The sequence below is a fragment of the Dicentrarchus labrax genome, unplaced genomic scaffold (assembly GCF_905237075.1).
Source record: "Dicentrarchus labrax unplaced genomic scaffold, dlabrax2021, whole genome shotgun sequence".
Classification (NCBI taxonomy): domain Eukaryota; kingdom Metazoa; phylum Chordata; class Actinopteri; family Moronidae; genus Dicentrarchus; species Dicentrarchus labrax.
In genome coordinates, this window is record NW_026136705.1 from 16,769,569 (window position 1) to 16,796,649 (window position 27,081).

The window sequence follows — 27,081 nt, forward strand, 5'->3', positions numbered from 1 at the left end:
CCAAATAGAACAGCACATTTTCAATGTGTTTCATGGCTTCTCCACGCCTTGTTCTTGACCTTTACCCATAGTTGCCTGTTTAGGCCAAGGAGAGCACTGTCAAGTTCCTACACCCATTATGTACTGTCTTTCCTTTTCCAGACATCTCTGTAGAATGAAGTGCTTTACACAAATAAGAGAAATGGGAGGATGTCTATTTTGGATTATAAACAGCAGGTTGGAGAGCTTGAACTAAAATGTGAGTCTCTGTTCGTCTGTGTGTCTCTGGTTTTCAGTTGCCAAAGCTCAGAGAGGAGATTTGGACTTGCTTACACAAGACATGTGTAGTACATGCCCTCAGAAGTTTGCATTTTTCTTTGGAGAGAAATAAGCAGAACACAGCAACAACAAATATGTAAACTGTTTATTATATAAAAATGTTATTATACCCCATGTGTAAAGGTATCAGAACCCACAGAGAATGGGGAGGATGAAGGCATACTTAGGCTTTATTCTGGCTCATGTGGACATCTTACTGCTACTGTATCTCATGGTGATTACATTAGTTTTTTAGGGACTCCCAAAACCTCCCAGGTCTCTGTGTGAAACAGAAGAGCAGCCGAAACAGACAACAGTACAACAAATCAATATTACATAGATATTATATTATTTATTTATTTATATAAAACGACTGCAGTCACTGGTTATTGTAGCTGAATGATATCTTTATAAAAACCAGCCACTGCTGGTGCATGGATATGGTATAAATATGTTTTTATTTATGTTGATTTATTGTATGCAACAGCTCTAAAGTCTCTGGTGGAATCTAGGAAAATTCAATCACTAATATGATGATGTGATATTTTGATAATTTTGAAATAAAAAAGAAAAATACCCTTCCCATGACGTCAGTGAATCTCTCTCTCTCTCTCTCTCTCTCGCTCGCTCCCTGTGCGTGCGTGCGTGCGTGCGTGTGTGTCAACTAGTTGTTAGCTAGCGCGAGCTACCCAGGCAGTTGGCTAGCTTGTGGAAACATTTTAAGATAGGCAGCGATAATGCCAAGAGACAGCTGTCGGTCACCATGAGAGAGGACCTCCACACCCGCTGCATGTCCGTCAGCCTTCAATGCCAGAGAGGATGAGGGACTTTCAGAGAACAATGATAAGTTAGCCACCGCCAACAAAAAGTGAAGCTACAGTTTGGACCCTGGCGGCTGGCTTTGCTCGCTAGCATCCTGAGAAGGAAAGCTCTGAGATTTTACAAGGACTGGATGCGGAAGGAGGATATGAGGCAGGCTGGACGGCTAATGCTACCTGTAAGCTCTGCTGGGATCCAAATGTGGAAAAACGTTTCACTGTGAGCGCAATTGTCAAATCTGTCGAGCTAGCCTACGCTAACACTAGCTAATGACGAGCAACTGTGGTTCACGGGTAGCGGTGAGGGTCAGTTGTAGTCCGACGTTAACGCCAGTACCCGGGTTGAACTGCTGATGTATGCGGCCTAACATTAGCCGGTGACTAGCAGTGAGGTTTAACGTTTGTCCGGCTGTTTGCAGTCGTGAACCGCTGCTATCGATTATGGTTTCACATTCAGCGATGTGATTAAAGGCGGCGGTGGTTGAACAGGTCGGATTTTATCGATCATAAATGCTCATAGAGCTTCGTTAGCTAGGCTAAATGCTCTGTTAGCTTGCTAATGTCAATCAGAAAACTTAATCTAGCTGGAGCACCATTGGCCTGGACGCGAAAATGTGGAGTTTTTAAGCTCTGTCATCCTTGTCTGAAAGCTGAAAAATATATGAGCTATGTTATGTAGCTTCCCTGTTGCTTTGGTTTGGTTAGGAGTTACATGTGCTGACAAACAGACTGATTTTAATCCTTGCAGTGTGTGCCAGTGTCAGCTTTAATTATTCTCACTTTTGCTGTTAGGGATCAGTTAAAAATATTCTACAACTGTACCGTAGTAGCTGGGGAAGTTATTGTGATCTAATGTGAGTTAAGAAGGAAACTCAAGAAGAAACTACAAAGTTTCATAATCATGTGGAATTTAAGGAAGTAAAGTAAAACAAACTAGAAAGATACTTATAATAGGTTCTTATCTCCACAGCTGATGTGTGCATGTGGACATCTGACAGATTTCTACTGCAACATTTCTACTCATTTTGTGATTTTTTTCCCCATATAATTTCCTGAATGGATAATTGCCTAGCGTTGATCTTTTCCCTCTGAATGTAATGTTTAAAGTGATGCTTCGTTTAAGGAAACAAACCAGTTTTGATCTTTCTTGCAGATGAATGTTTTTTCATACATTCAGTGGGTTACCAATGTGCCAAAAAGTCACTCTCCTGATAACCCAACAAGGATTAGGTTAGAGCGTGGCAACGGCGGTGCAAGGAGAGAGCCCATGCTGGCACAGGAATATGCAAGGATTCTTGACCTCAACTGAAGTATACATATCCAAGACACAGAACTATTGTCCTTGATGAAACAGTCTTGGTTAACCTGCCATCTCCAATGGAAGTGCCATCATAGACACAGGATACTGTGGCTCGAAAAAACTCGTTTTTTGAGCTACAGCCTTGAAGGAAGAATTTCAGCTTTTGGTTGAACCTGAAGGTGGAGATGGGTTCCCAAGCTCTTCAAATATTGCGGCAGGGTGTGTGGGCTTCACTCACAGGAGGCTGGTATGTGGACCCCCATCAGAGCACGTTCTCCAACTGCTTCCACCTCTACCTATGGATATTTCTCCTGGCCTTCCCCTTCCTGCTGTACATGGTAAGCACATTTTCACAGGAGGTTGAGTACCAGTTTATCCAAATAAACAAAGGAAAAGCTCAATTCAGGCATACATCCTTATGAACAATTTTACAAACGTTATCCAGCAGAATTGCTTCTATTTACCAGACATGGCAGCTGCACACATTAGGTGAAGGCAAAACCAAAGCATTACCTCATATTTAGGTCTCTAACAATTCAAACTATATGACATTGTACACAAACATTCAAAAAAGAGCTGTTCAAATACTGCAACGTTAGCAAAATCAGGTGGTTTTTAAAGGGAAACCTTTTTTAACAGTCTTGATTATTATTTTTATTAATATAATAATAATAATAATAATAATTTATATGAGCCAGCAGCAGCCCGTACAAATCCAATATTGGGCCAAGCAACACAAGCTGTCAGACAACCAGATAGTTAAAAAGAAAATCCCCAGCCACTTGAAGTGAAAATGAAAGGGAACGCATCAAAGTGTAAATTTTAATCATCCGTTCTAATCATGTGTGCAACAGGATGCTAAACAGCAGTAAGTGAGGTAGGTCATATTGGGACCAGGAAGTCTAAGATCTTATATACATTCACAACTGACAGCCTGGGTAATAACATTTGCCTTCTAGTTCAGTTCCAAGTAAGTATTTTAAATAATATGGAAAAGCTGGGGAATTGTTTGAAATCTGCATGAACACATGTGGTTGTCCGGTTTACTGCACTGTTTTGCATAGTTGCTATGGTGGCAAGAAGGAATGACCAAATCTAAAAAATGTATTAATAAATAAATTAATTAAGATTTCATGTCTAATGTTGTGTGTCTAAATGCAGTGAACACATCATTTCTACTGTCTTAAGTAAACAATCATTTTATAGTACACACATCTGTACTCTTGTTTAAAAATGAGCAGTGGGAGTTTGCCATCCTTATGATAAGTACACATCGTTATATTTCCTTATTGGGATTTACAATTTGCCGGCCATTATTAATTAATTTCTGCTACTCATTCCTTTAGCTGGACTGTCTCATTTTCCTATTTATTCTCAGTTACTGTCATTGTCTCTTCACTCCCTCTAAGGCTCTTCCTCCTAGCTTGGTGGTAGCAGGCGTGTACTCTGCTGTGGTGGCAGTCTTTTTCACAGCCATCAAGGTGGTGAACTATCGGCTACATACTATGTTCGATCTTGGGGAGATTGTAGAGAAGAAGCAGGCCTCACTCACAACTGAAGCCCCAAAGACAGATGACGGAGATGAAGGTTCAGGTGGCCATGATGGGAATCATCGCAGGTAAGAAGATGTTTTGTGGCTCATTTTGGAGAAAAGATATGAAATCACAATACTGTGAAATGCTAAATCCTTTTTAATTTTCTGTATGTGTAACTTCTTCACAGGGATAGTCATGTTGGCGTAGAGATGACTGTGTTTCGGAAGGTCAACTCGACACCCCCGGTGCGCTGTAGCTCCCAGCACTCTCTGTTTGGACTGAACCAGGTGTCGGTGAGGACTAACATATTTTATAGTAGCGTGCTTTCCTTCATCCCCCTCTACCGTTTCTCCTATTCTATTCGTCATTAAATGTTGAACTTTTGTTCTCCTACATGAAGTATGGCTCAAACAGTCACTTCCCCTGTCACAACCACAAACCAGAGACCTATGAAAAATGCAATTCTTACAGAAATCTCCAAATGTCAAAAGTTTTTGATATCAAATCTCATTTGTTTTTTGCTATTCCTCAAGGTGTTGGTGTCTGAATATGGTATTTTGGAGGAATTTCTGTCACTTTTTATACATTTTGTAGTGGTCCAAAATTGTAAAATTTTGCACCAAATCTCTGTAAAAAAAAAAAAAAAAAAGTAAATTGCTGACACAATTGAATGTGGGAATGGCCATCATATACTTTCATCATAATGTTCTATGTCCTGATACACTCAAATGAACTCTGAAGTGGAAGAGGTTAATATATATTCATATGGGTTGATCATTTTAATGCACTAACTGCGTATTGTTTGTTTGTTTTTTAAATTGTCCTTATTCTTCAGGAGTTCTTGCCCCAGCTGGAGGATACAGGGGGCACTAAGGGTAAGTATCTGAATTGTTCGTTTTCATGCTGCATAGTAGGGCTGCCCCGACTAAAGATTTAGACTAGTCGTCACACGTTTATGATATTAATTGAATTATTTAAATGCATAGATTTTAACAGCAGCAAGGAGCCTGAACATGTAGTTCACTTATTTCAACACAGTGTAACATCACACAAGTCTTACACGCAATAAGCAACTTCCAACCTCACAAAAACAAATACTGGCTGACTTACAAATTAACTTGCCAAAAACTCACTCTCAACTAATAGGACCAGTAACTAGCTAGTGGCAGCAGCCAAGGGACAAAAAAAAGGTCGTAGTTTGACGTTTCTTTGTTTTTCTACGTCTGTACTTTCCGTACACGGTCCTTGTACAATTAAATGTATGCACCAGATCACCGTGAGTTTAGCCTGTGTTTAATATGTACTGTTGCTTTTTGAGTGACTTTTTTTTCCCTTTCTACTTCAGATATCAAAGAGCTAATGCGGGAACAAGGAAGCAATAACATCATTGTTACGTCCGCTCACCGCGAGATCCTACGCCAGAGTTCCCAGGACACCATTAGTAAGTCTGCTACTATTTAATGATTAGAAACGAGCATCATACATACTAAATGCAGTCTAATGCTGCCTGTATGGAAACAAGTCATGCTCAGGAGCCCAGGCTTTAAGCAGGCCAACACTGTGCACATTCCTTGTAGGCATAGCTCTTAATGCTGTCCATCAGGATGAAGTGTAGTGCACGCATCCACATTTATAATAAAGGAATTTTAAAAAGCTGGATTCATTCCAAGGTGCATCTCAATCTTATTTCGGTCTGCCTTACTCTACAGGGGCTCCCAGTGTGGTCCAGTCTTGCATTGCTGCTGCTCTGGGAGGGGATTTCCCTGGTTTTATGGGAATATCTGGAGTGTCCGCTGGATTTGGAGAACCTGGAGACTGCTTGTCTATTCCCCCTTCACCTTCCAGTCAAGAAGATGGAGGCGAGAAAGAACAGTTGCAGGAAGTGGAGGAGTTACCAGAAAAACTGTCTCAACAGAGTCCTGAGGACAATGGGTTGGGGGCTTATTCTCCCCTTGGCCCCTCTGCTGAATCTGGGAGCCTGGGGGATACTCCCCTTAGCCCTCTTATAAAGAGCAGCTTAAGTGAGGAGCTGAGTGAAAATCTCCTGGGTTTGGGCCTTGACCCTGTGGCGTTTGCACCTGGGACTGAGCACCCAGGCAGCCGCAGCGGGGTAGCACTAGCTGCCGGATCCACAGACAGTTGTTTTAGTGCAGGTGGAGGCACCACAGACCGCGAGACGCTAAGCACTGTTAGCAGTTACCGCAGTGAAAAAACGGATTCCACGCAGTTGGAAAGTCCTTCGTTCAGCCAGCCACGGCCTGCAGATGGACAGGCTTCTGCCTCAGCACCAGCGATAGGCTCCCACCTCCCTGTGCACGCAGACGATCCAGCAGGACAGGGTGGCAGTGATACTGACAACCTGTCAGATAGTGTGCTACTCCGTTCCCCTTCCAAAGAATTCTCCCTCAGCCAGGGGCTAGACAGGACACTTGTTGAAGGAGAGGATTTGCCCCCTGTACTCTGTGATATTGCACAGCCCCCTCCTCTCCAGAACTCTTCCCCTTCAAGTAGTGGGCACTCAGAGGTTTGTGATTTAGACAGAAATGTCCCAATTCCTCCTCTACCCCCACCTCGGCAGGCAAATTCAGTGCCCTCAGGGCTGGCCCTGGGTTTAGTGTGTTCTGAGCCTGCTTTGCCCATATCCTCTACCCCCTTTTTACTGCCTGACCAGCCTGCTCTGCAAGCCCAGCAGGTTGTGCGCCCCAAAGACTTAAAGCTGCTGCGGGCCAGCGGAAGTAGTGTGGGTCATAGGCCAGGCCGAAGGAAAGCTCCACGAAGGCGAGCTGGAGCAGGAAGCAGTAGTTTTGACTGTGGCTCTTATAGGCGTCACCACAATCATAGACAACACAGAGATTACATCCCAGTGCGCAACCGACTGGGCGCCAAGGCTTACAGTGAAAGTTTGTTTGAGGATTCCAGCGACGAGGACGATGGCAGTGACATGAGCGCTGGTTCTAGTCTGGGCTCTCAGCGGCGCTACAGCTCAGACGATGATGACGATGATGATGACTCGAGTTCCTCTACCTCCTGCTACTCCCCGGACCTCGCTAACACTGGCATTACATCCCCCCCTGCTGCTCAACTGCCCACTCCAAGGGAAGGGGATTTACCTGAAACTGCTGGACCCTCGCATTCTCGTGCCGCTCAGCGCTCTTCTAGCACTGCAAGTGCTAAGACTCATGCAAGAGTGCTCAGTATGGATGGTGCAGGTGGAGGCCAGAACAACACAGCGGCCCTGCCTTCTACTCTGCTTACAATGCCCTCCACCTCCACCCCAGCACCTCGCACTCTCACCATCTCGAAGTCTGATCTGGAAGCCCGCACTATCCATACTGACGGCTTCCCTGGAGCTCATCATCATCGGCTGGATTCTCTTGGAGGCTCTTGGACTGGCAACCAGATGGGCTGGAGGGCAGAAGAGCTGGTTGAAGAGGGAGCTGTGGGAGGAGGTGAGTTGGTGTAACCTAATAAATGGTTTGCAGAATGTGTGTATTTTTGTTAAATGACCAGTTTTTGGTGCAAGTGAAGGCAGAATTCTGGGATAGAGCAGCGTTTTCAGTATTGTTTTGGAGTATCCAGCAGAGCAAATTAAGAAAAGTAACTAGCTTCGGGAGTCCCAAAGGACTGTAAATTATTTATAGACTATAATACAGTATGGTATTGGGCAAGGTGCCTGTATTCGGTAGTGACAAGCTGAAGAGAGACAAGAAAGGGCATGACATGCAGCAAAGGTTAATACCAAAGAAAGTACTTTTGCCATATTATGATTAGCCAAAAAGAGTTTACTATAGCCACTTCAGGTTTTAGTTGAGAACTTTCTGAATTGCACTGGTCTAAGTTTCTATTATACCGTGTAGAATATCATCATTATTGTGGAAAATTTGATTAAATGGTGATTATATATCTTGTTGAAATTGACAAAATCACATAAAAGGAAGAACATTAAGTTCAACTTTAAAACTGAAAAGTTTTAATTTAATTTAGTTTTAGTTGAAATGTAACACAAGACATGTGCTGGCAACTAAAGAAAGATCATATTTACTGAAGGTATAAACAAAACTCACATTGTATGTAATTGACTCTGAACAACTTTTAGTTATTTGTGTGTTTAGCATCACTATCCTTTTTAGGGCTAATTTGAGTCACTGATGTGAAAGTAAACATTTGACTGACAGTGTTGATGGACCATAAAATCATTGCTAACTTCCATATTTGTGACTCATCCTTGTAGTCTACAAACCATGAAATAAATGGGAAGCAGATTTTAAGATTAGGGAAAGGAGCTCTCCAGCTACTTGCATGCATGCTTTTGGAGACTTTTTGTCGGAGTAGTAGAAACCAGTCAACACATCCAGTGGCCTGGAGATTGTTGTCATTATCAGTCAATTTGATGCAAAATGCCAGAAAAACCAAACATCTTTTTTATTACACCCAGCTGTGTAGTTGAAGGCTAGAAGCCACAATAACACTTTACTGCATAAACAAAAAAAGTTGAAATGGTGACAACCTCAAGAGCTATGCTGTCTTTGGCCGACTTTTGGGTGTTCCCTTGCTAAACACTGGGGCTGAGCAGGAAGGTTTGCTGTGTTACAGATACTGGAATTAATGTGAATTTAAAAACATCTTTTCTCTATTGCCATGGCCTTACTACTGATCTGGAGGCAGGAGTAACACAACCAGGCCACCTAAGGGCTTGTACAGTGTTTGAACCCTACAAAGTAGTGATCTAAGGAAGGCATCATGAAGGAAGTTGTGTTTCCTTGACCTCTTGTGACTGGTGTCTGACAGTATTAAGTCAGTATTAGGTCAGTATGTGGTTCAAGAGTTGCTACAAGTGCCATTGCTTTAATAAGCAATAACCCTGTCTTAAAAACCTGACAGACAGAATACACATTACATTTAATATCATATGAACAGTATTCTTTGCTTTTCATAATATAGAGTTCAAAGCTTTGATATCCAATGCCTAACCACCAAACGTGGTTGTGGAACATTTGTTTGTTGTTGAACAAATTGACTTTATGCCTCTATTTGTTGTTGTGCTGGTAATAATAATACCAAACTAAAATATCTTGACTTTCAAAGGTTTATTTGAAGTTATTTTCTGACAGTTGAGAAAATATTACAGATTAAAGCAAATAAAAAAGGTCATTGAAACAAATAATGAATCCAAAATAAAATGACAACCTTAGAACAACAAAGCCTCTGGTTATAGGTTGCCATGGTAACACACAAATATAGCACACAGTGTAAAGTTAACAGACGAATCTCATAGCCGTAAACCATAACCTCCTAATTATTTGAGGTAAGCATTAACCTAGCTGGTTCTTTTACAATGCAGTTGACCAGCAACATTAATGTGTCATTTAGCCATATACTTGCTGTTAACATTGAGTCAGTGGGGAGTCCTGGATAAATGTAAATGCTTTTCTTTTCTGCAAGTGGTGCCTTGTATCGTGTACATTGACACTGTAATGTAACCTGTTGTGTCATTGTAATTGATAACCCTTCTCTAGCCATGGCTCCAGAGGATGGGGGCAAACACGACTCAGTCAGCAATGTTAAGAGGACCCAGGCCATCCGCAGGAGACACAATGCTGGGAGCAACCCTACACCGCCCCCATCCACCATGGGATCCCCTCCCAGGTTAGTGGACTAAGCAGAGCCGAGTGACTGTTATAGCTGATGCCTTGCCTCAGCTGTGCCTTTATTTACCAGATGTGCATTAGTCAAAGCTATCGGCAAGTTTACAGTATGATGGGTGTAAGAAATAATAAGCCTGATTAAAATTGCTGCTGTATTTTAGGGGATATGTTTCTGGCCATTTTTCGTACAGTTAATATTCTCAGCAGGTTTTGGAGGCATTAATAATTACATAACATAATAACATTAATTCATTGTAATGAACACTCAGGGAACATGCCAGCCTCAGCAGGACAGATGCCTTAACACTGCCAAAAATAAATCTCAAAGCTAATGTTGGACAATGTTATTCAACACAGTTTTTGCGTTTTTGTCCGTGTAGCCTTCAGGACCTCCAGCGGGCTCGGACCTCCTCCCATTCGCGGACCCGCACACTTCCCTCAGCGTTACAGTTTGCCTCCTCACTCTTATTGCCCCGCAGTGGCATCCATGAGGCCTCCACCTTCGACGACACATCAGAGGGGGCGGTGCACTATTTCTACGACGAGAGTGGTGAGTCAGTGGCGTTGAAGGAATAGTTCAGCACTTTGGGAAATGTGCTTATTCGCTTTCACGTTGAGCGTTAAATGAGAAGATTGATACCGCTCTCATGCCTGTCTTTTAAATATAAAGCTACAAACAGGAGATGGTTAGCTTAGCTTAAAGACCAGACACTAGCCTGGCTCTGTCCAAAGAGTAATACAAAAAATGAAGTGTAAAAAAACAACAAATTGAGGTTTAATGGAGGGTTGTGTGCAAAGCTATTTCTTGGCCGGGTGCAGTGACTTCCTGGAATCTCGTTTTTACCAAGAGGTTGCCAGGCAACCAGCAGAGTCTGCGTAGGGCAGATATAGGCTAGCTGTTACCTCTGGTTTTCAGTCTACATTTGTTTGAGTTTATGGAATAAAAATAACATTGAAAAAGTTGGGAAAATTACAAACACTCAACTGTATCATTTGTTAGTTCTACAAATGTAACCGTGGGTCATTACCCTTTGAAAGTTTCAGTTTTCTTTCTGTTGTGTAACAGGAGTGAAGAGGTCCTACACATTTGGACCTGCTGGAGGCGGTTATGAAGATCCAGTTCAGTAAGTTATCAAGTTTTTATTACCAGGTTGCCATTTTCAGCGCTGTAAGAGTTCATTTACTGTTCGCAGGCCATGACTTAAAACTAAAATCAATGCCATAAAATTTCACACTTGCAGGGAAAGGGAGAGACAGTCCCAGTCCTCAAGCTTCACCTCCACTGAGGTCCAGGAAGGGGCACCGGTCCTGTCCATGCTCCAGCCCAGACCTGTGGTTTTACAGGGCATGCAGGTGCGCAGAGTGCCTCTGGAAATGCCTGAGGTTAGCAGACTTTTGATGTTTGATGTGGTAGATTATTCCAGGTAGAAAGTCTTGTAAATTAGTCAGAACTCTCTGCTTCGGACAAAACTATCATAGACTGTCCTTGTTGTTGCTTCTCCTATACTCATCACTCATTTCTCACCTCATCTGTAGTTTGATCTGGATCACGAGTCTCTACAAGAATCCCAGGAAAACACTCTGATGATTGAGGAGAAAGCCAAACCCAAACAGTACTATCGCTTTTGGGTGTTGCCTGGGAAGTGGCTGAGGGTTCGATATGATCGATTGGCTCTTCTGGCCTTATTGGACAGGTAAGCCAGACTCTTGGAGTAAAGCAGAGATCTACTAAAAAAAGATGCTCTCTTTGGCCGTAAAGCATTTGCTACCTGGTTGTCCTCAATATCATTTACTAATATGTAATGAGTAATGTATGTCAGTGCACTTGAGTCTTATGTTAATCTTGTCCTTTTGTTTGTTTCTGTTTTGCGTATTAAAGTAAAACCACATTCTCTGGCTGCTAAATCCAGACAGAATGACAAATGTTGTCCCTTTATTACCATGGGTCTGATGCCCAACAGAATATTTACTTATTTTAATCAATGTGTGTTTAAAACATCTCCAGTAGACATCATTCAATGTTAATTATCTCAGTAATAATTGTTAAGTTAAGCCCAAATGTTGACTTGTCTGCGTTCTGTTGCCAGAAACCGCCGTGTGGGAGAGAACGTGTTTGCTGTGGTGCTGGCCAGTCTGGTGGCCTTCTTGGGGTTCCTTCTACTGCTCCAGGGCTTTTTCAGGGACATCTGGGTCTTCCAGTTCTGCCTGGTCATTGCTAGCTGCCAGTACTCTTTACTGAAGGTACCATACCTCTGGATTTATTTATTATTGATCTTGTTTCTAGTACAAATGGGCAGAGACTGTACGGTAATCTGCATGATCAACACATGCAACTTCTGTGCTTACACTGTACAGCCAGTCATGATATGGGTACTCACACTGAACTCCCAATTAATTTAGTTTTGGCCATTGACGGTGACAATAATGTTTTAGTCCAGAAAGATGGCTGCAGGAAAAAACAAAACAAATAGACCCACAGATGGCTGTGAAGATGTCAGAAGTAAGGGTGCTCCGATTGATCAGTCACCGATTGTAATCAGCCGATATTGGCTTTAATAAGTTTGAACGGCAATCTCTATAAACTCTGATGTAAGGGCCAATCAGCTGACCCATTTATTTTATTCCACGGGAAAGTTATTCAGCCTTTGACACACATAGATTTACTTGGACAGGCTGCTGCTATTTTAACAGCCAGGGACTTGTTTTAGTATTTTGGAGAGAAACAGAGAGAGGTCATCTGGTGGATGTTTAACAAGTACGGAGCAGGTAAATCGACACTTTCCTTTTCGATAGGCAACGTCATTAAGAAGCCTCCTCATTAATGTGCGACTCACCTGCTGCTGTGAAACAAAGTAAAGGAGCAGCTCTGTGTATGGAGAGAGGTTTGGTGGGGAAATCCGGTGTGTGTATGTAAACATAAGTTGGTAAATGGACTGTACCTATATAGCGCCTTTCTAATAGGGATGCACCGATCCACATTTTTTCACTTCCAATCCAATCCCGATACCTGAATTTGGATATTGGCCGATACCGATACTATTCCGATACCAGAGCTGTGTTTGCTTTAATATTATTATTATCATTATTGTTGGTTTTATATGAGGCTGAAATTAACTCCTCTCAACAGGCAAGTATGATATGTACGTTTGTATGCATGTATGTCCCAAAAGGCAACTTGAGGTAAGTATAAGGTCAGAAAAGGAAGTCAGAAAAACAGGAAATCCTGTTAACAGGAAAAATCCCATCCTGAAAACAAATATGCAACTGTAAGGGTTTCAAATTGATTGTAATGTCAATATTTATTAAATTCCCAAAATGTCAAATAATTGAGGCTTGAAATATAAGAAAAGTGTAAACGTGTGTGTGTGTAAACATCTTACACACACTCTATCAATAAAACAGTGTGCATCTGAACAGCACAAATCAAGTACACTGGCTCTTGTAGCATCAACAAATCAAGGTTTTAAAATGTCAATTACCTGAAATATAAGAAAAGTGCAATAACTGTAAACATCTTACGCGCGCGCACGCACACACGCACCCCGTGCTGTTTTGTGTGGTGCTTTTTTAAAAGGTTTGATTGCGTTCGTAGTGTCGTACGATGCGAGGGAGCTTCCGCGTCTCTGGATTACGGCTTTGCAAACATTGCATTTTGCTGTCTTGCTCTGCGGTGTTTCCAGTGTAAAGTATTTCCACACAGCGGACATGTTGGCTAGCCACAATGCTGCTCAATGCTATCCTGCTAGCTGGCTGCAAACTGCTGAATGGATTTCCTGAGCGGGGGCATGTCTCATAACTCTGTGTCTCATTGAGCCGCACCTCCGTTCAGATAATCCATTCCACAGTTTGCAGCCAGCTAGCAGACCGGCCGGCAAGAATCACCTGTGGAGTTATTTCAGCAGACAACGTTAAAGCGCAGATATGGCTCATGGATATCGGAAATCTGCGCAGGTTGGATCGGGAAGTTCCGATACGTGAATTACGCTGGTATCGGTCCCGATACCGATACTGGATCGGATCGGGCCCATCCCTACTTTCTAGTGTTCCGACCGCTTTAACACTACACCACACTCACACATTCATCCACTGACCCTGATCAGAGCACCATTAGTCAGAAAACTGTGTGATTTGTCTTTTTTGCTGTGAAGTTGTGTGTAATTTTCATCACACCTACTTAAACTACAGATTACCAACATTTAAGACATGCCAGAAATCCAATTCGAGCAATTAATCAAACCATGTCACCGCCTTCAAAATGAACAGTTCTGCTCAATTCTAAAATTAGTGTTAAAGGACGTATGCCATAAGACACTTAAGTGTTGCTTCTGTTTTTTGTAATGTGAAATATATGTAGAACCTATGAAACCTAAATTCCCTCCCTCTTTGTTTTCAGAGTGTACAACCAGATGCAGCGTCTCCCATGCATGTGAGTACCGGTTTCACCTTTTTTTTTTTTTTTTTATATGCTAAAAAGTCCCCAAAGCACAAACTAAAACAAGGAATTTCACCTTGTCATTGTCATGTAATTGTAATTTTTGCCTGTTATTCAACAGGGCCATAACTGGATCATTGTGTACAGTCGGCCGGTCTACTTCTGCTTGTGCTGTGTGATGATCTGGATCTTTGACCTATCTGGGCGCTCTGGCAGCCTGCAACCCTTCTCCCTCTATGGTGTCACCTTCTTCTCTGCACACTTCCTGCTTTGTGTCAGGGATATGCTCATTGGTGTGTTTTTATACATAACTCTTCACATCAGCGTTGTAGTATATGTTCAGGTCATCGCTCCATTAACATTGTTAACACTTCAGCAATGTTTATATTTGATAGAGTGCTAATTTAGCTTTCTCTTTTGTCCCACAGTGTTTGCCTTGTGTTTCCCGGTTATTTTCCTGTTTGGGTTGCTACCTCAGGTCAATACTTTTGTGATGTGTCTGCTGGAGCAGATTGACATGCACATTTTTGGTGGAACTGGTAAGAACATGTCTACACAGACAGGATGATGAAGTAACACCTTGTCTGGAAATGAGGAAATTAGTCAAGACTTAAAGCATCTTTTAAACTGTTTAGAACTGCACTCGATCATTTGCATTTAGGTTCCTCCTAATCTTCTGTCTGTGTCTCTTTTTTTCCTCAGCCACTACCAGCCCCCTCTCATCTCTGTTCAGTCTCATACGCAGCATGTTTGTGGCTGCGCTGCTGTATGGATTTTGCCTCGGTGCTATCAGTGTAAGTGGAACAGAGATGCTCTACATGAAAGTAGAGATCTTTTCATAGTATTTCTGTTTCAGAGATTCTAATCAGAGTAGGAATCAATGTGGACAATCATTAATTTAATATTGTGTTTTTTGTTTTTTTTACATTAGGCACCGTGGGGGGATGCCCATGTGCCAGTACTATTCTCTGTGTTTTGTGGCCTACTCCTGGCCTTATCCTACCACCTCAGCCGCCAAAGCAGCGATCCCACCATCCTGTGGTCAGTATTTTGTGTTTCACATTGTCATTAATGACCTTAGATATCATTGAAAATCCTGTTTTTACATCCATGGTAGATTAACAGTGACATGTAGCCCTTAAGAAGCTACAAGCCCAAACATGAAAGGCAGTATATATGTTTTTAAAACACTGCAAAACAAGTCTGATCAAAAGTCTAATATTTAGTGTCAAACCTGTTTTAATTTTATGTTGTATACATAGGAGACGTTTCAGCCAAGTTTGTGGAAACAACTATTTTAACCAATAAATCTGTCTATATATGCTGTGTAATGGGTCATGTTTTACTTGCACTTTATGCTTGTCACTGCAACCTGAAGCATAATTTTAGACTTTAAGTCTATTTTCTTCCGTTTAAGTGTGTAACTACAGTGATTATGTAATGGGCTCAGAGCGCTGCCAAAATGTGACTGACCTACACACAGAAGTGTGCCTGTATGCATCCTGTGTAGACGCTGATGAAGGACTGTTTCTGCTGCTGACAAGCCAATTTCACGATGTTTAGCCCGTGTAGACTTTGGTATTACACTTCAGCTTTTTGTTGTAGTTCTCATGGTTCCCTTTGTGCGTTTTACCACTTACATCAGGTCACTGGTCCGGTCTAAGTTATTCCCAGAGTTGGAGAACCGAACACCAGAAGAACCCCCTGTGGAGATCAAGGACCCTCTTCCCGAGAAGCTGCGTAACTCTGTGGTGAGGATGACCGCTCGCTTCCCTGCACAGACTGCAGTTTCACTTTTGATTTCAGGGTTTCAGTGATTTTAAAGTCTTGTACTTTCTCTTTGTAGAAAGAGATCCTTCATTCAGACCTCGTCATGTGTCCCCTCATGGCTGTCATTACCTTCGCCATCAGTGCCAGCACAGTTTTCATCGCTCTTCAAGTTAGTTTGAGCAGAGTTTATCCTGTTCTTACAACATATTTCACAGAGGATTTTATTAGAAAAAATGTCTACAGATTTTTTTCATGCTGTTTTTTTCCCCCTTTTTTATTCTCTTGATCTACAGCCTGCTCTTAGCTTTGTCTTGTACATCCTGGCCGGAGTTGTAGGCTTCATTACACACTATCTCCTGCCTCAGCTTCGCAAGCAGCTGCCATGGTTCTGCCTGGCTCACCCTGTGCTGCGCTCCAGAGAGTACAGCCAGTTTGAGGTCCGAGGTGAGTGTGTGTGTTTGCTCTTTCATCCTTGTTCACAGAAGCATGCATGTGGAAGTATCTTAAAATCGTAAGAAAAACCTACTATATGAACAACTGGAATGCATGGAGTGCATGTTCAACAGTAAGACTATTTGAAGTGCTCTTGAGAAAGATATTTAACCTTTAGAGAGAACAGCATCAACCTGTTATTATTTTTATACAATTAGCTTCATATTTCAAATATCACTGATATCAAGAATCAAAATGGAGCTTTATTTTATCTCAAGACATATTTGTCGGTGTAAAATAATTTCACACTGCATACATGATAGTGCAGCCTGCATCCTCCTGTACACCTTCCTTCCAATCATCATATGTCGTCTTGAGCAGATCCAATTACAGTATTTGATAACAGCTAGGGGTGTCAGAAACAACTTTGAGTTTAGATAATTTAAATCATTGTCATTGAAAAGCTTTAAGGGGAACATCGGGATAGATTGGACTGTGGATTTCTTTTACAGGTGTTTAAGATGGTTTTTCTTTCTGTTTGTCCCAGATGCTGCTCAGTTGATGTGGTTTGAGAAGCTGTATGCGTGGCTTCAGTGCGTGGAGAAATATTTCATCTACCCAGCTGTGGTTCTTAACTCCCTCACGACAGAAGCTCGAACTGTAGGCCAGAACCATAAAGATCTGGACATCTAGTAAGCTTCGCCCCATTCTGTCTTCAAATTTTTTCCCATCCATACATTCTTCTTTTCTCCATCTCTGCTCCCCAGGGATGTGTGCTTGTAAACCGTAGAACATAAAATTAATAGACATGCTGAACCACCCCCAGGTGAATTGCTTTCTGCCGGTTGTGCTCAGAAGCACAAGATATATAAAATATATTCTCAGAGTTATTTGCCTTTTTTTTTTCCCTCTTCACTCAGTAGACCAACAAGTCTGTGTAATAGTGTATGAAGACATTTTCAGTTAAACTGACACGCAGGCAGCTGCTTGCATCTGGGTTTGGGGGATCTCCTGTCATCATTTATGTGATTTTAGCCATATGTGTCAGTATGTGTCACTAAATTTCCTCTCCATCTCTCTCCTGTCTAGCAGCCGGGCTCTCTTTATCTCCGTCGCTGGCATGAAGTTGCTGCGTTCGTCCTTCTGTGCCCCGTCACAGCAGTACGTCACGCTGTGCTTCACTGCGCTCTTCTTCCACTTTGACTACCCACACTTCTCAGAGACCTTCTTAATCGACTACTACTTCATGTCCATTCTCTTCAGCAAGGTTAGGACGCACGCCCTGTCATCTCATGATTTTGATTACAAATAATTAAGAATACAAAAATAAATATTTAAGTTTTATTCTACTCTAGTTGCAGTTTATTGTGCACATATTGACAGCTTAATGTAAAAGAGCAACTTAACACCAGGATGAAAGGAAGAGTTTCACTGCCCTCTCTGGCTGAAAGAAAGATGTGGTTGGGTGTGGTCAAGTGTGCTCCTGTAACCACACCCAACATTGGGCATCTGTCGTATCAACAGTATCGTGTCTGTGTAATCATATAAATACAGATGGTGATATGTTTTTTAATGTATTTGTCCTTTGAATTCTCAGATGTGGGACTTGCTGTACAAGCTTCGCTTTGTGTTGACTTACATTGCCCCCTGGCAGATCACCTGGGGCTCAGCCTTCCACGCCTTCGCTCAACCCTTCGCCGTGCCCCGTATCCTTCAGTTTGTTAGATTTAATGTCAGTGATAATGTAGCGTCCACTTTACTGTTTAAATACAATCTAATATAACAACAGCACGCACTATAACAATATAGAAAATGATAAGCTACTTTTTGTTGCAGTAGTTGTATTAAATTGCATTATTGTACAGATGTTGTTATTGTGTCCTTAACTCGTGTTATTTCAGACTCTGCTGTGCTTTTTGTCCAAGCCATCTTTTCTGCCATCTTCTCCACACCTCTCAATCCTGTCCTAGGCAGTGCTGTGTTTGTCACCTCGTACACCAGACCTGTAAAATTCTGGGAACGAGACTACAAGTATGTTGTTTAAAAAAAAAAAAAAAAAATGATATCCAATGTTATTTCACATTTGTACAATGTCTAAATCTAAAGCATTTACATTCAGTACTGATACTTGTTTGTCATGTTTGCAGCACCAAGCGCGTCGACCATTCCAACACCAGACTTGCCACTCAGTTAGACCGCAACCCAGGTATGCCCTAACAGTCTCTCACCAACTACACTACAATTATCTACTCGTTTTGGTTTTTTTTTCCTGATTTTCTTTTATTTTCTTACAGGTGCTGATGACAACAATCTAAATTCGATCTTCTATGAACACCTGACGCGCTCCCTGCAGCACAGCCTGTGTGGAGACCTGCTGCTCGGCCGCTGGGGCACCTACACCACAGGCGACTGCTTCATCCTCGCCTCGGACTACCTCAACGCTCTGGTGCACATCATCGAGATCGGCAATGGCCTGGTCACCTTCCAGCTGAGGGGTCTAGAGTTCAGAGGTCAGCAGTGGGGGTCAATGGGGGCTGACAGTGTTTGTAGCTTGTAGACTGAGCTGAGTTTTAAAGTTGTTTACCTGCTGTTTTAAACGTGTCACCTGGGTATCTGTCAAGCGTTCTCAATGATATCTCAGTCGATACTATTCATGTACAACGTAGCAGCTTACATCCTTGTACTGCTTATCGGCACCCATATTTATTCATTTTTAGTATTACTTTTTCTGCCAGTGCTTATGGTCTATTTTTATTCTTCTGATAATAAGATCAGTTTCAAGATTGCAAGTCTATTTTAGGGTTATTCACAACTATAAAAGATGTTGTGCATCACTCTCTAAAGAGGTTGTCACTTACTTACTAAAGCAGGGAGTTATCTAAATTTATAAAGTCGGAATTAACTTAAAATCAGTGAATACACAGTGGTACACACAGAGGATGTCTATACTTGTAGTCTCATATTTAGTCCAATAAAATGAAAATTCTTTTAAATTGATGTTTACTTTGCCTAATGTGCCACAGATTGTCAACTATACACGTGAATGCTCTTTGCTGCTCTGATCCTCATCTGCTTCACATCTGTCCAGGTACCTACTGTCAGCAGAGGGAGGTAGAGGCCATCACAGAGGGGGTAGAAGAGGACGAGGGCTGCTGTTGCTGTGAACCCGGTCACCTCCCCCACATGTTGTCATTCAATGCTGCCTTTGGACAGCGCTGGCTGGCCTGGGAGGTGGCCGCTACCAAGTACGTGCTGGAGGGCTACAGCATCAGCGACAACAATGCAGCCTCTATGTTGCAAGTGTTCGACCTGCGCAAGATCCTCATCACGTACTATGTGAAGGTAAGCTGTTGGATCAAAGGAGTTCTCTTTTGCCTTGTGTTCTTATACAATGCTTTTGCTAACACTTGACATGGTGACATGCTTCTTTTTTAGCTTCTGGAGATTGTATTTGATAAGCTGAGTTTTCGGTTTATCTACAAATGTCTGTGCTATTGATGTTAAAAGCTTCCTGGTTGGATAGTTTGGCTTATGTGTTTGTTTCCTCTGGCAGAGCATCATCTACTATGTGAGTCGATCGTCTAAGCTGGAAGAGTGGCTGACGAATGAGACGATTCAGGAAGCTCTACGGCCTTGTCTCGGGCCCAACTATGTAGACAGCGACCCCACCTTCAACCTGAACATCGACGAGGACTACGACCACAGGGCCTCTGGCATTACCCTGTCCTCATTCTGCATGGTTTACCTGGACTGGATTCAGTATTGCAACAGCAGGCGTCAAACGGTTAGACTCTCCACAACATTTAGACTAGAATCCCGCAGGGATCTGACATTTTCTTGTCTTTTTTTTTCTTTCTGCTAGCTAACCATTTGAAACTGAAATGAGAAAGGTGGTATAGATAAAACGTTGAGGAGAGAAGTGATGCATTTTCTCTACATCTGGTGATGAAACTTTACTAAAACAAGACCGCTTGTTTTGTCTGGATATGTTACAATTTTCGGCTCTACTAATATGACAGCTTGTACCATTTTCATGCTTCATGTCTCTTTATTATGTAGAAAAATAAAACAACAATATCCATATTGAGTAGTAATAGTAGTATAGAACCAAACTGTGTATTATTATTATAATTATCATTATTATTATTATTATTATTATTATTATTATCATTATCTTTTTATTATTATGCATCAATTTTAACTTCTGTATTGTGCAGCCGGTGACTTGTGAAAGAGATTCCCCTCTTGTCAACCTCTGTTTTGGGCTGTGTATCCTGGGGAGAAGAGCTCTGGGCACTGCCTCCCACAGCATGTCTGCAAGGTAACACCACCAGACCGTACTCCAATTTACAATACAACTGCATCTAATACCACCCGTCACCACACATATATGTGCTTGCAGTATGTGTTATTGATTGCTGTTTGTCTGTTTGACAGTTTGGAGCCCTTTCTCTATGGCCTCCATGCACTCTTCAAGGGAGACTTTCGCATCACGTCTCCCAGGGACGAATGGGTGTTTGCAGATATGGACCTGCTGAATCGAGTCGTGGCACCAGGAGTGCGGATGTCCCTCAAACTGCATCAGGTAGCATTTCTAACAGAAGACGAAGACTCGCCTCAGAACAATGACACATATCACTTAACTGAGACCAAACCTGTAATCTATATTCCTTCCAGGACCACTTTACATCTCCGGATGAGTATGAGGATCCCATGGTTCTGTACGACGCCATCACTGCCAACGAGGAGAAGATGCTGATATCTCACGAGGGTGACCCCGTGTGGCGCAGCGCCATTCTAGCAAACATGCCTTCGCTGTTGGCACTGCGCCACATCATGGATGACGGCAGCGACGAGTACAAGATTATCATGCTTAACAAGAGGTTCCTCAGCTTCAGAGTCATCAAGGTCACAGCTCCTCCCGTTTATTTCTTAGCGTCTTGTGTATATATACATATATAGTTGATGTACATGATGCTTTTTCCACCCTGAACCAGCAAGGGTTGTGCTGTTGATATTTAATCCACCTTTGTGCTGCCCCCTACAGGTGAACAGAGAGTGTGTGCGTGGGCTGTGGGCGGGGCAACAGCAGGAGCTGGTTTTCCTGCGCAATCGTAACCCAGAGCGTGGCAGCATTCAAAATGCCAAACAAGCCCTGAGGAATATGATCAACTCCTCGTGCGACCAGCCCATTGGCTACCCCATATACGTGTCCCCCCTCACCACATCATACGCTGGGGGGCACAGCCAGCTCCGGTCTGTATGGGGAGGACCCGTCAGCCCACACAACATTTACACCTGGCTCATCAGCAGCTGGGACAGGTACGTGGTCTAAGCTTTGTGTGATTAATAGGCACGTACAGTCTGAATGTCTGAACTCACTGTATGTCTCTCTGCAGGTTACAGAAGGGTTGTGGCGCTGGCTGTAACAGCGGTGGAAACATAGAGGACTCAGACTGCGGTGGCGGCTCGACTTCCATCTCCACCAATCCAGCCGTTCACACAACCCAGAGTACACCAGCCTCCGGCCTTCCCCAGCCACACATCACCACTATCCAGCCCTCTTTGGGTAAGATCTGAAACTGCTTCCCTCAGCCTGCGGTACTGTCTGCTCAACCACAATCAGCCATAGGACGTTGTATGCTGGGGGAGATGATAACCTGAAACCACTGAGATGGTGTAAATTTGAATGATTTAGAACCAATTCACTTCTTTGCATGGCGGTATTGCAAGTATTTGTTATTTAGATCATTTTAATAGAGTAAAAATCACTGAATGAAATGACTTGTTTTGCATTTCAGGTACAGACAACCCCGTAGGTCCAACCCAGAACTGGCCTCACCACCCCCAACCTCTCCCATTAGCTCTGCTCAGCCAGTCAGAGGGCAGGATGGAGGCAGGTCTGCTTACATCACTACAGCGTACATCCTCCATCCAAGGTCTCCTGGGCCAGCAGTTGTCCAGCTCCCAGCTCTCCTTTAGTGGCTCTGTGATCCCACCTCCCCTGCCAGGACCAGAGCGTTTCTGCCCAGCGAGCCTCCTGGAGAACTCGGGGCACAGAGGGGGCCAGCGGGCTGGCCTTGGCCAGGGCAGCGGAATATACTACGAGAGCCACTTCGGCAAGTGGAGTTTTTCAGGCAGGAAGGGCTTTAACGGACCGGCTGCAGTGGAGGGGGATGGAGGAACAGTACAGACCATACGCACACAGGTGAGGAGGCTGCCAGTTTGTTTACTGTTCACTCAAATTTAACTTCAGAGAGAAGAAAAGCAAACATTAAAGAGGTTAATCCAAGAAATACAGATACTCATTTTGGGGTCAGTACAAGTTTTCCTCCAAGACCATCATTAATCCAAGTTCAGCTCACATTTTGGCCTGTAAATCTTACAATCTTTGACATATTTGCTAGCCGTTTTTATCTACATCTTTTATCAGAAGGAGCAGCTCGTTGAACCGCCATGTTTCTACAGTAGCCCACAGCTCCAGATAGGACCACTGTAATTTCTCCTGCACGCTTTGAAGGCTGAGTTGTGTTCAGTTGAAATTGGCAACTTCACTGCCAGACACCACTAAATCCTACATACTGGTCCTTTAAAGAAAGGATACTATAACCGTCAGGTTCCAACTTCTTCAGAATATTTGGACTAAACTAGACATTAGTTTTAACGGGCCTTTTATCCTGTCTGCTGACATTTTATGTAGCAGATGATTAATTAGGTAATCGAGAAAGTAATTGGTAGATTCATCACTGATGAAAATAATAATTAGTAGCAGCTAGGATGTTAGGTGTTATTAACAGATTTCTAACACTTTTAAATACAAACTAGAGCTGGACAGTAACCATAATTAGGAGTTTCTTACGCACCTACTGAATCCATATCGCATGCTTTATTTACAGCAGTTGACTTGCTCATGACTCAAACTGTGTATCAGTTTATTTTAGCTGTGAGTGAATAGTTTATACATTCCTGCAGTTGAGAAACACTAACAGGAAGTGAGCCAGAACTTAGCAATGCTTTGTTGAGCTATGATCAGAATTGCTCAGTGGGTCGACGAGTTCTCGCTGTATGTGTGTGAACTAACTTGACTTCATTTGATTTTGTTTGGACCCTGACATTGCTGCATGCTGCAGCATTTTGTGTGATCATTTAGGTTTTTTGAAGCAACATTAAGTGGCTTTTCTCTGCCCGTTTGATCAGCAGAGACATGTTGGTGCTAAATCTCAGTTCTGGAACATTATTAGTCATACATTTTAATGGCAGTGCAGATTTCCCTGAATGAAGTTTAAAAAATAAAATAAAAATATGTCTCTTATCTTTTACAGCCTACTCCTCCTGTACCCATGCAAGAGACCAGTCTGACACAAGATCCTCTGGGAGCCACTCAGACGATGGATCCAACCCTGCTGACTGCAGGCGACCCCCCCACCCCCCGAGAGGAATCCACAGAGCTGCCTTTACTTGAGCACCTGCGCTGAGTCTGCACTGGGAGTTCCCGAGTGACATTCTCTGCAGTGAAAGCACACCGCGGCCTGGCCCGCCCAGACCAGACTCATTCCAGCCTTCGGGACTCATTCCATCAACCCTCGTTTTAAGCCGGCGCAACCGCGATTTGTAAATCCTCCAGTGGCCCACTGCAATACTGGATAGATTCAGTCACACACACACAGATCACCCCTCTCCTTCTCAGCCAAAGGAGTTCAACATCTGATAGCATGCTGAGCGGATGCACGTCAGGTCATGAAATGATTTCAGCCAATCTGTTTGTTCCAAAGTCAGCTTTTATGAGGCCTGGTTATATACTCATTCTTACCTTTTTTCTGACAAAGGCACGCAGTGTTTCTATGGACAACCTTTAGGTTGGAACAGTAGTGACAGGCCAGAAAGGCCAGTGCAATTATAAGGGATATTTTGCTTGAGGATTGATTATTTTTCTATACTGGAGAATAGAGGAATGCCTCTGACTTTCTCTCACTTGACATCTGCAGCAGCAGGTTTTTTGCATAACCAATTTAAAAAAAAAAAATTTAAAAAAAAAGAGATATTAAGTATGTTGCTGTATGTGCAGGTGAAGGATATGTGGAAACCATGATAAGCCTTCTTTTGTTTTCTCCCTCTTTTCCATACTCACCGGACTCACAGTCGTGTGTCAAACAATATTTAACAGTACATACTGACCAATTTCAGGAGCCTCCACTTCTTTTTCCCTGCACATTATACATATTCAACAAGAAAAAAAGAGAAAACACATCCCATCAGATTTTTCATCTTTGTCCTCTGGCCCATTTCCTAAAGAGGTGCCTGACAACATCAACACTCAACAGTTCTGTCTTGGAGCAAGTTTCAGGGAAAAAATAATTAACTCCCTTCCATCCCAGCCAACATGTGGTGCTTTTACCGCTAGTTTACAGTCTATTTAGGCCTGGACACGAGTCCTGAATCTGACTAGCAACACGGAGATATGGGATGACTTCGGACAGAGCTGGTGCCCAAGGATCAGGATCAATCTGTGAAAATTGTGTTGATCACAAACCTACAAACTGGGAGTGTCAGAAACTAAAGGCTTTTTTTTTATTATTATTTGATGAGTGGAATGTCTTTTTTTTTTTTTTTTTTTTTTTTTTTGTACTTTACTTGAAGAATCACAAGTTCCTCAGTGTTTTTAAGGTTCACTGAGTTTTGTTTTCTTTGGATAACAGATCAATGACGCCCTCTCTGATCAGATCCACTCAGCTCATGACTTTCTCAATAGCAGGGACCCAGGCTGCTTTGTATGGGGAGCTCTGTTTTCTTTGCCTGCAGTATGGCGCCTCCCATTACTATACTACTGCTTCTGCATCTCCTGCTACTACTAATATACCCACTACTACTACTACTGCTGTTTCTACAACAGTTAAATCCAGCGTTTTAGTTGGAAATAAACAAAGTTGAATAAATACTGAAAGCAAAGGTGGAATATTTATTTGATTAATATTGTCTTACAGATATCTTTTAACGGGGTTTGTCAATATGGTGTGCTGATGTATCGAAATTGGAAATCTGCCTTCTGTCAACTGTAACCCCCCTCCACCCCCCAGCCCCTCCCTCAATTTCTTTGGTGTCATCACATTCGTATCACCTCACCAATGTTTTTTTTGTTTTTTTTGTTTTTTAAAGTGTGTAACATAACTGGAAGTATTCCTGAGAAGTCACGTTGAGATGGTTTCTTTCCCACTCTTGCACTCTTTTTGTTCCACCACTGTGAAACACCGATTGAGGGTTTAAGTACATCATGCAATATGAAAAAAAAAGGAGCTGGCAGTCCGACCAAATTCGGCCCCAAATGTGTCCCCAGTCGTCTACAGTGGTTGAATGCTTCTGAAATAACCCTGTGCTCTAGAATTAATCGCCGTGCCAGAAGAGTGCCTCGTGTGCTAGTTTTCTCACTAAATAATCTCTCCGAAGCGGAGTTCCCCTGTAGGAAACTTGAAAGGGGGCCAGCGTTCTCAGGGTCTAAAACAGGAAAGAAATTGACTTCTTCTGCGGGAAGACTTTTCGGCCAAAGAGAGAAAACTGAAAGGGGGATAAAAAAAAAAAAGTGTCACAGTTTAAGAGGCAGGTTGAGTACTGGAGTCACACTGACATTATAAAATCTGACCCCTTTACAGTGTTTCTTCTCTCTGGGTTCAGATATGTTCTGCACTCTGCATGCTGTTAAATCCACATATATTTGTTGAATTACTTCTTCTCTGCGGACCTTTTTTTTTTTTTTTTCCTCCCCCAACTTTCAGCTCCCGCCAACATCTGAACAAGGGACACACCTTTTATAAAGCTTTCGTTTACTTGTTTTAACCCTTTTTTAGCAGCCACGAGATTCCTGTACCGTCTCGGCTGTGAAGAAGCTACGACAGGTGAAAAGTGCGTCAGTATCCCTCTCGAAACACGTTAGTAACTCCCTCGACTCAGGAAAAACAGAGACTTTCTGATCAGTGCTGTTTTCTGTTTTTCTTTTCTCATTCATCGTGTATCCAAAGCAACAGGGAGTAATTTTTTTTTTATTTTATTTTATTATCATTGCTGGGAGTGAGGAAAGCACAAGTTCACGGACAGACCTGGGTGTCAATAAAAAGGGATTTCTTAATCTCTGAAATTATGTACAGCATGTTTCGTATATAAATATATATTTAAAATATAAATCTATTTTATTATTATTGGATTTTGGGTTCTTTTACATTTAAGACACTATGTTGAGGGTTGGGGGGGGGGAGACTTGTGTTTACCCATCAGAGGGGAGAGCTGAGTGGAGAGGGGCACTCTTCACATTGAAACGTGCAGTTTGGGAAGAATCAATTAAAACTTCTTTTGCACAAAATGTATCATACACCATCCCACTTTGTTTATCGTTTTTATTATTTTAGTTTTTTTGGGAGAGGGGTCTTTTATTTAAGAACTTTAAGTCGATGTTCAATGTTCTGTACAGTTTTTTATGTGATTTTTTTTTCTTTCTCCTATTTAAATTAAAGGTTTTTGTGTCTTTGTTTGCAAATAAACTGTTGTGAGTGTTTTCATTTTTCTCTTCTGTCATGTTGTTTTTTTTTTGTTTCTTGAGACTCAATTTGTACCTATTTAGAAACCTTTTAAAAATGATGTTAAACACCCTACAGTAGTGTCACAGTACTGTAAACTCAGTAATAATGTGCTGGGGATCAAAGCTGATTAGTGAACTTGCAGATTAGCTAGTAATTAACTTTCCTAACCTCTGACTCATTTTACAGTAATTATCTAAAATATGTTGCAAACTTCAAAATAATACAGGAAAAACATTCAGATAAACTGTTTAATCTCACCCTGTCAGACATTAATAGTTACAAACTGA

At 42.3% G+C, this 27,081-nt stretch overlaps 1 protein-coding gene across 4 annotated transcripts; it reads left to right on the forward strand.

Moving 5' to 3' along the window:
- The first annotated feature begins 962 nt into the window (after positions 1-962).
- On the forward strand, positions 963-26,773 carry LOC127363479 (pecanex-like protein 3). 4 transcript variants are annotated; one of them, XM_051399950.1, is made up of 36 exons: positions 963-1,335; positions 2,269-2,753; positions 3,825-4,033; positions 4,138-4,243; positions 4,786-4,825; positions 5,296-5,391; positions 5,660-7,399; positions 9,467-9,596; positions 9,976-10,145; positions 10,662-10,719; positions 10,837-10,978; positions 11,132-11,289; positions 11,683-11,836; positions 13,989-14,021; positions 14,149-14,320; positions 14,456-14,566; positions 14,730-14,821; positions 14,959-15,068; positions 15,673-15,778; positions 15,874-15,966; positions 16,091-16,241; positions 16,777-16,921; positions 17,319-17,496; positions 17,827-17,935; positions 18,131-18,260; positions 18,377-18,435; positions 18,524-18,739; positions 19,318-19,571; positions 19,783-20,013; positions 20,447-20,550; positions 20,667-20,814; positions 20,907-21,137; positions 21,277-21,551; positions 21,629-21,798; positions 22,031-22,437; positions 23,552-26,773. In XM_051399950.1, the coding sequence occupies exons 2-36, from the start codon at positions 2,601-2,603 to the stop codon at positions 23,702-23,704; spliced, it is 6,834 nt and encodes a 2,277-aa protein (XP_051255910.1). In that variant the 5' UTR covers positions 963-1,335; positions 2,269-2,600; the 3' UTR covers positions 23,705-26,773. The 4 variants fall into 4 exon arrangements, with proteins under 4 accessions (XP_051255910.1, XP_051255909.1, XP_051255911.1 ...); XM_051399949.1 differs by having other exon boundaries at positions 963-1,294; XM_051399951.1 differs by having other exon boundaries at positions 963-2,753; positions 17,322-17,496.
- Positions 26,774-27,081: the final 308 nt, after the last annotated feature.

What these genes read in the sequence shown, in the direction of transcription:
- LOC127363479 (XM_051399950.1), top strand. Translation starts at nt 2,601, where the DNA reads ATGGGTTCCCAAGCTCTTCAAATATTGCGGCAGGGTGTGTGGGCTTCA. An exon ending in TGCCTCTGGAAATGCCTGAG is followed by an intron (nt 10,979 to 11,131) that starts GTTAGCAGACTT and finishes CCTCATCTGTAG; the next exon opens with TTTGATCTGGATCACGAGTC. An exon ending in TACAGACCATACGCACACAG is followed by an intron (nt 22,438 to 23,551) that starts GTGAGGAGGCTG and finishes TATCTTTTACAG; the next exon opens with CCTACTCCTCCTGTACCCAT.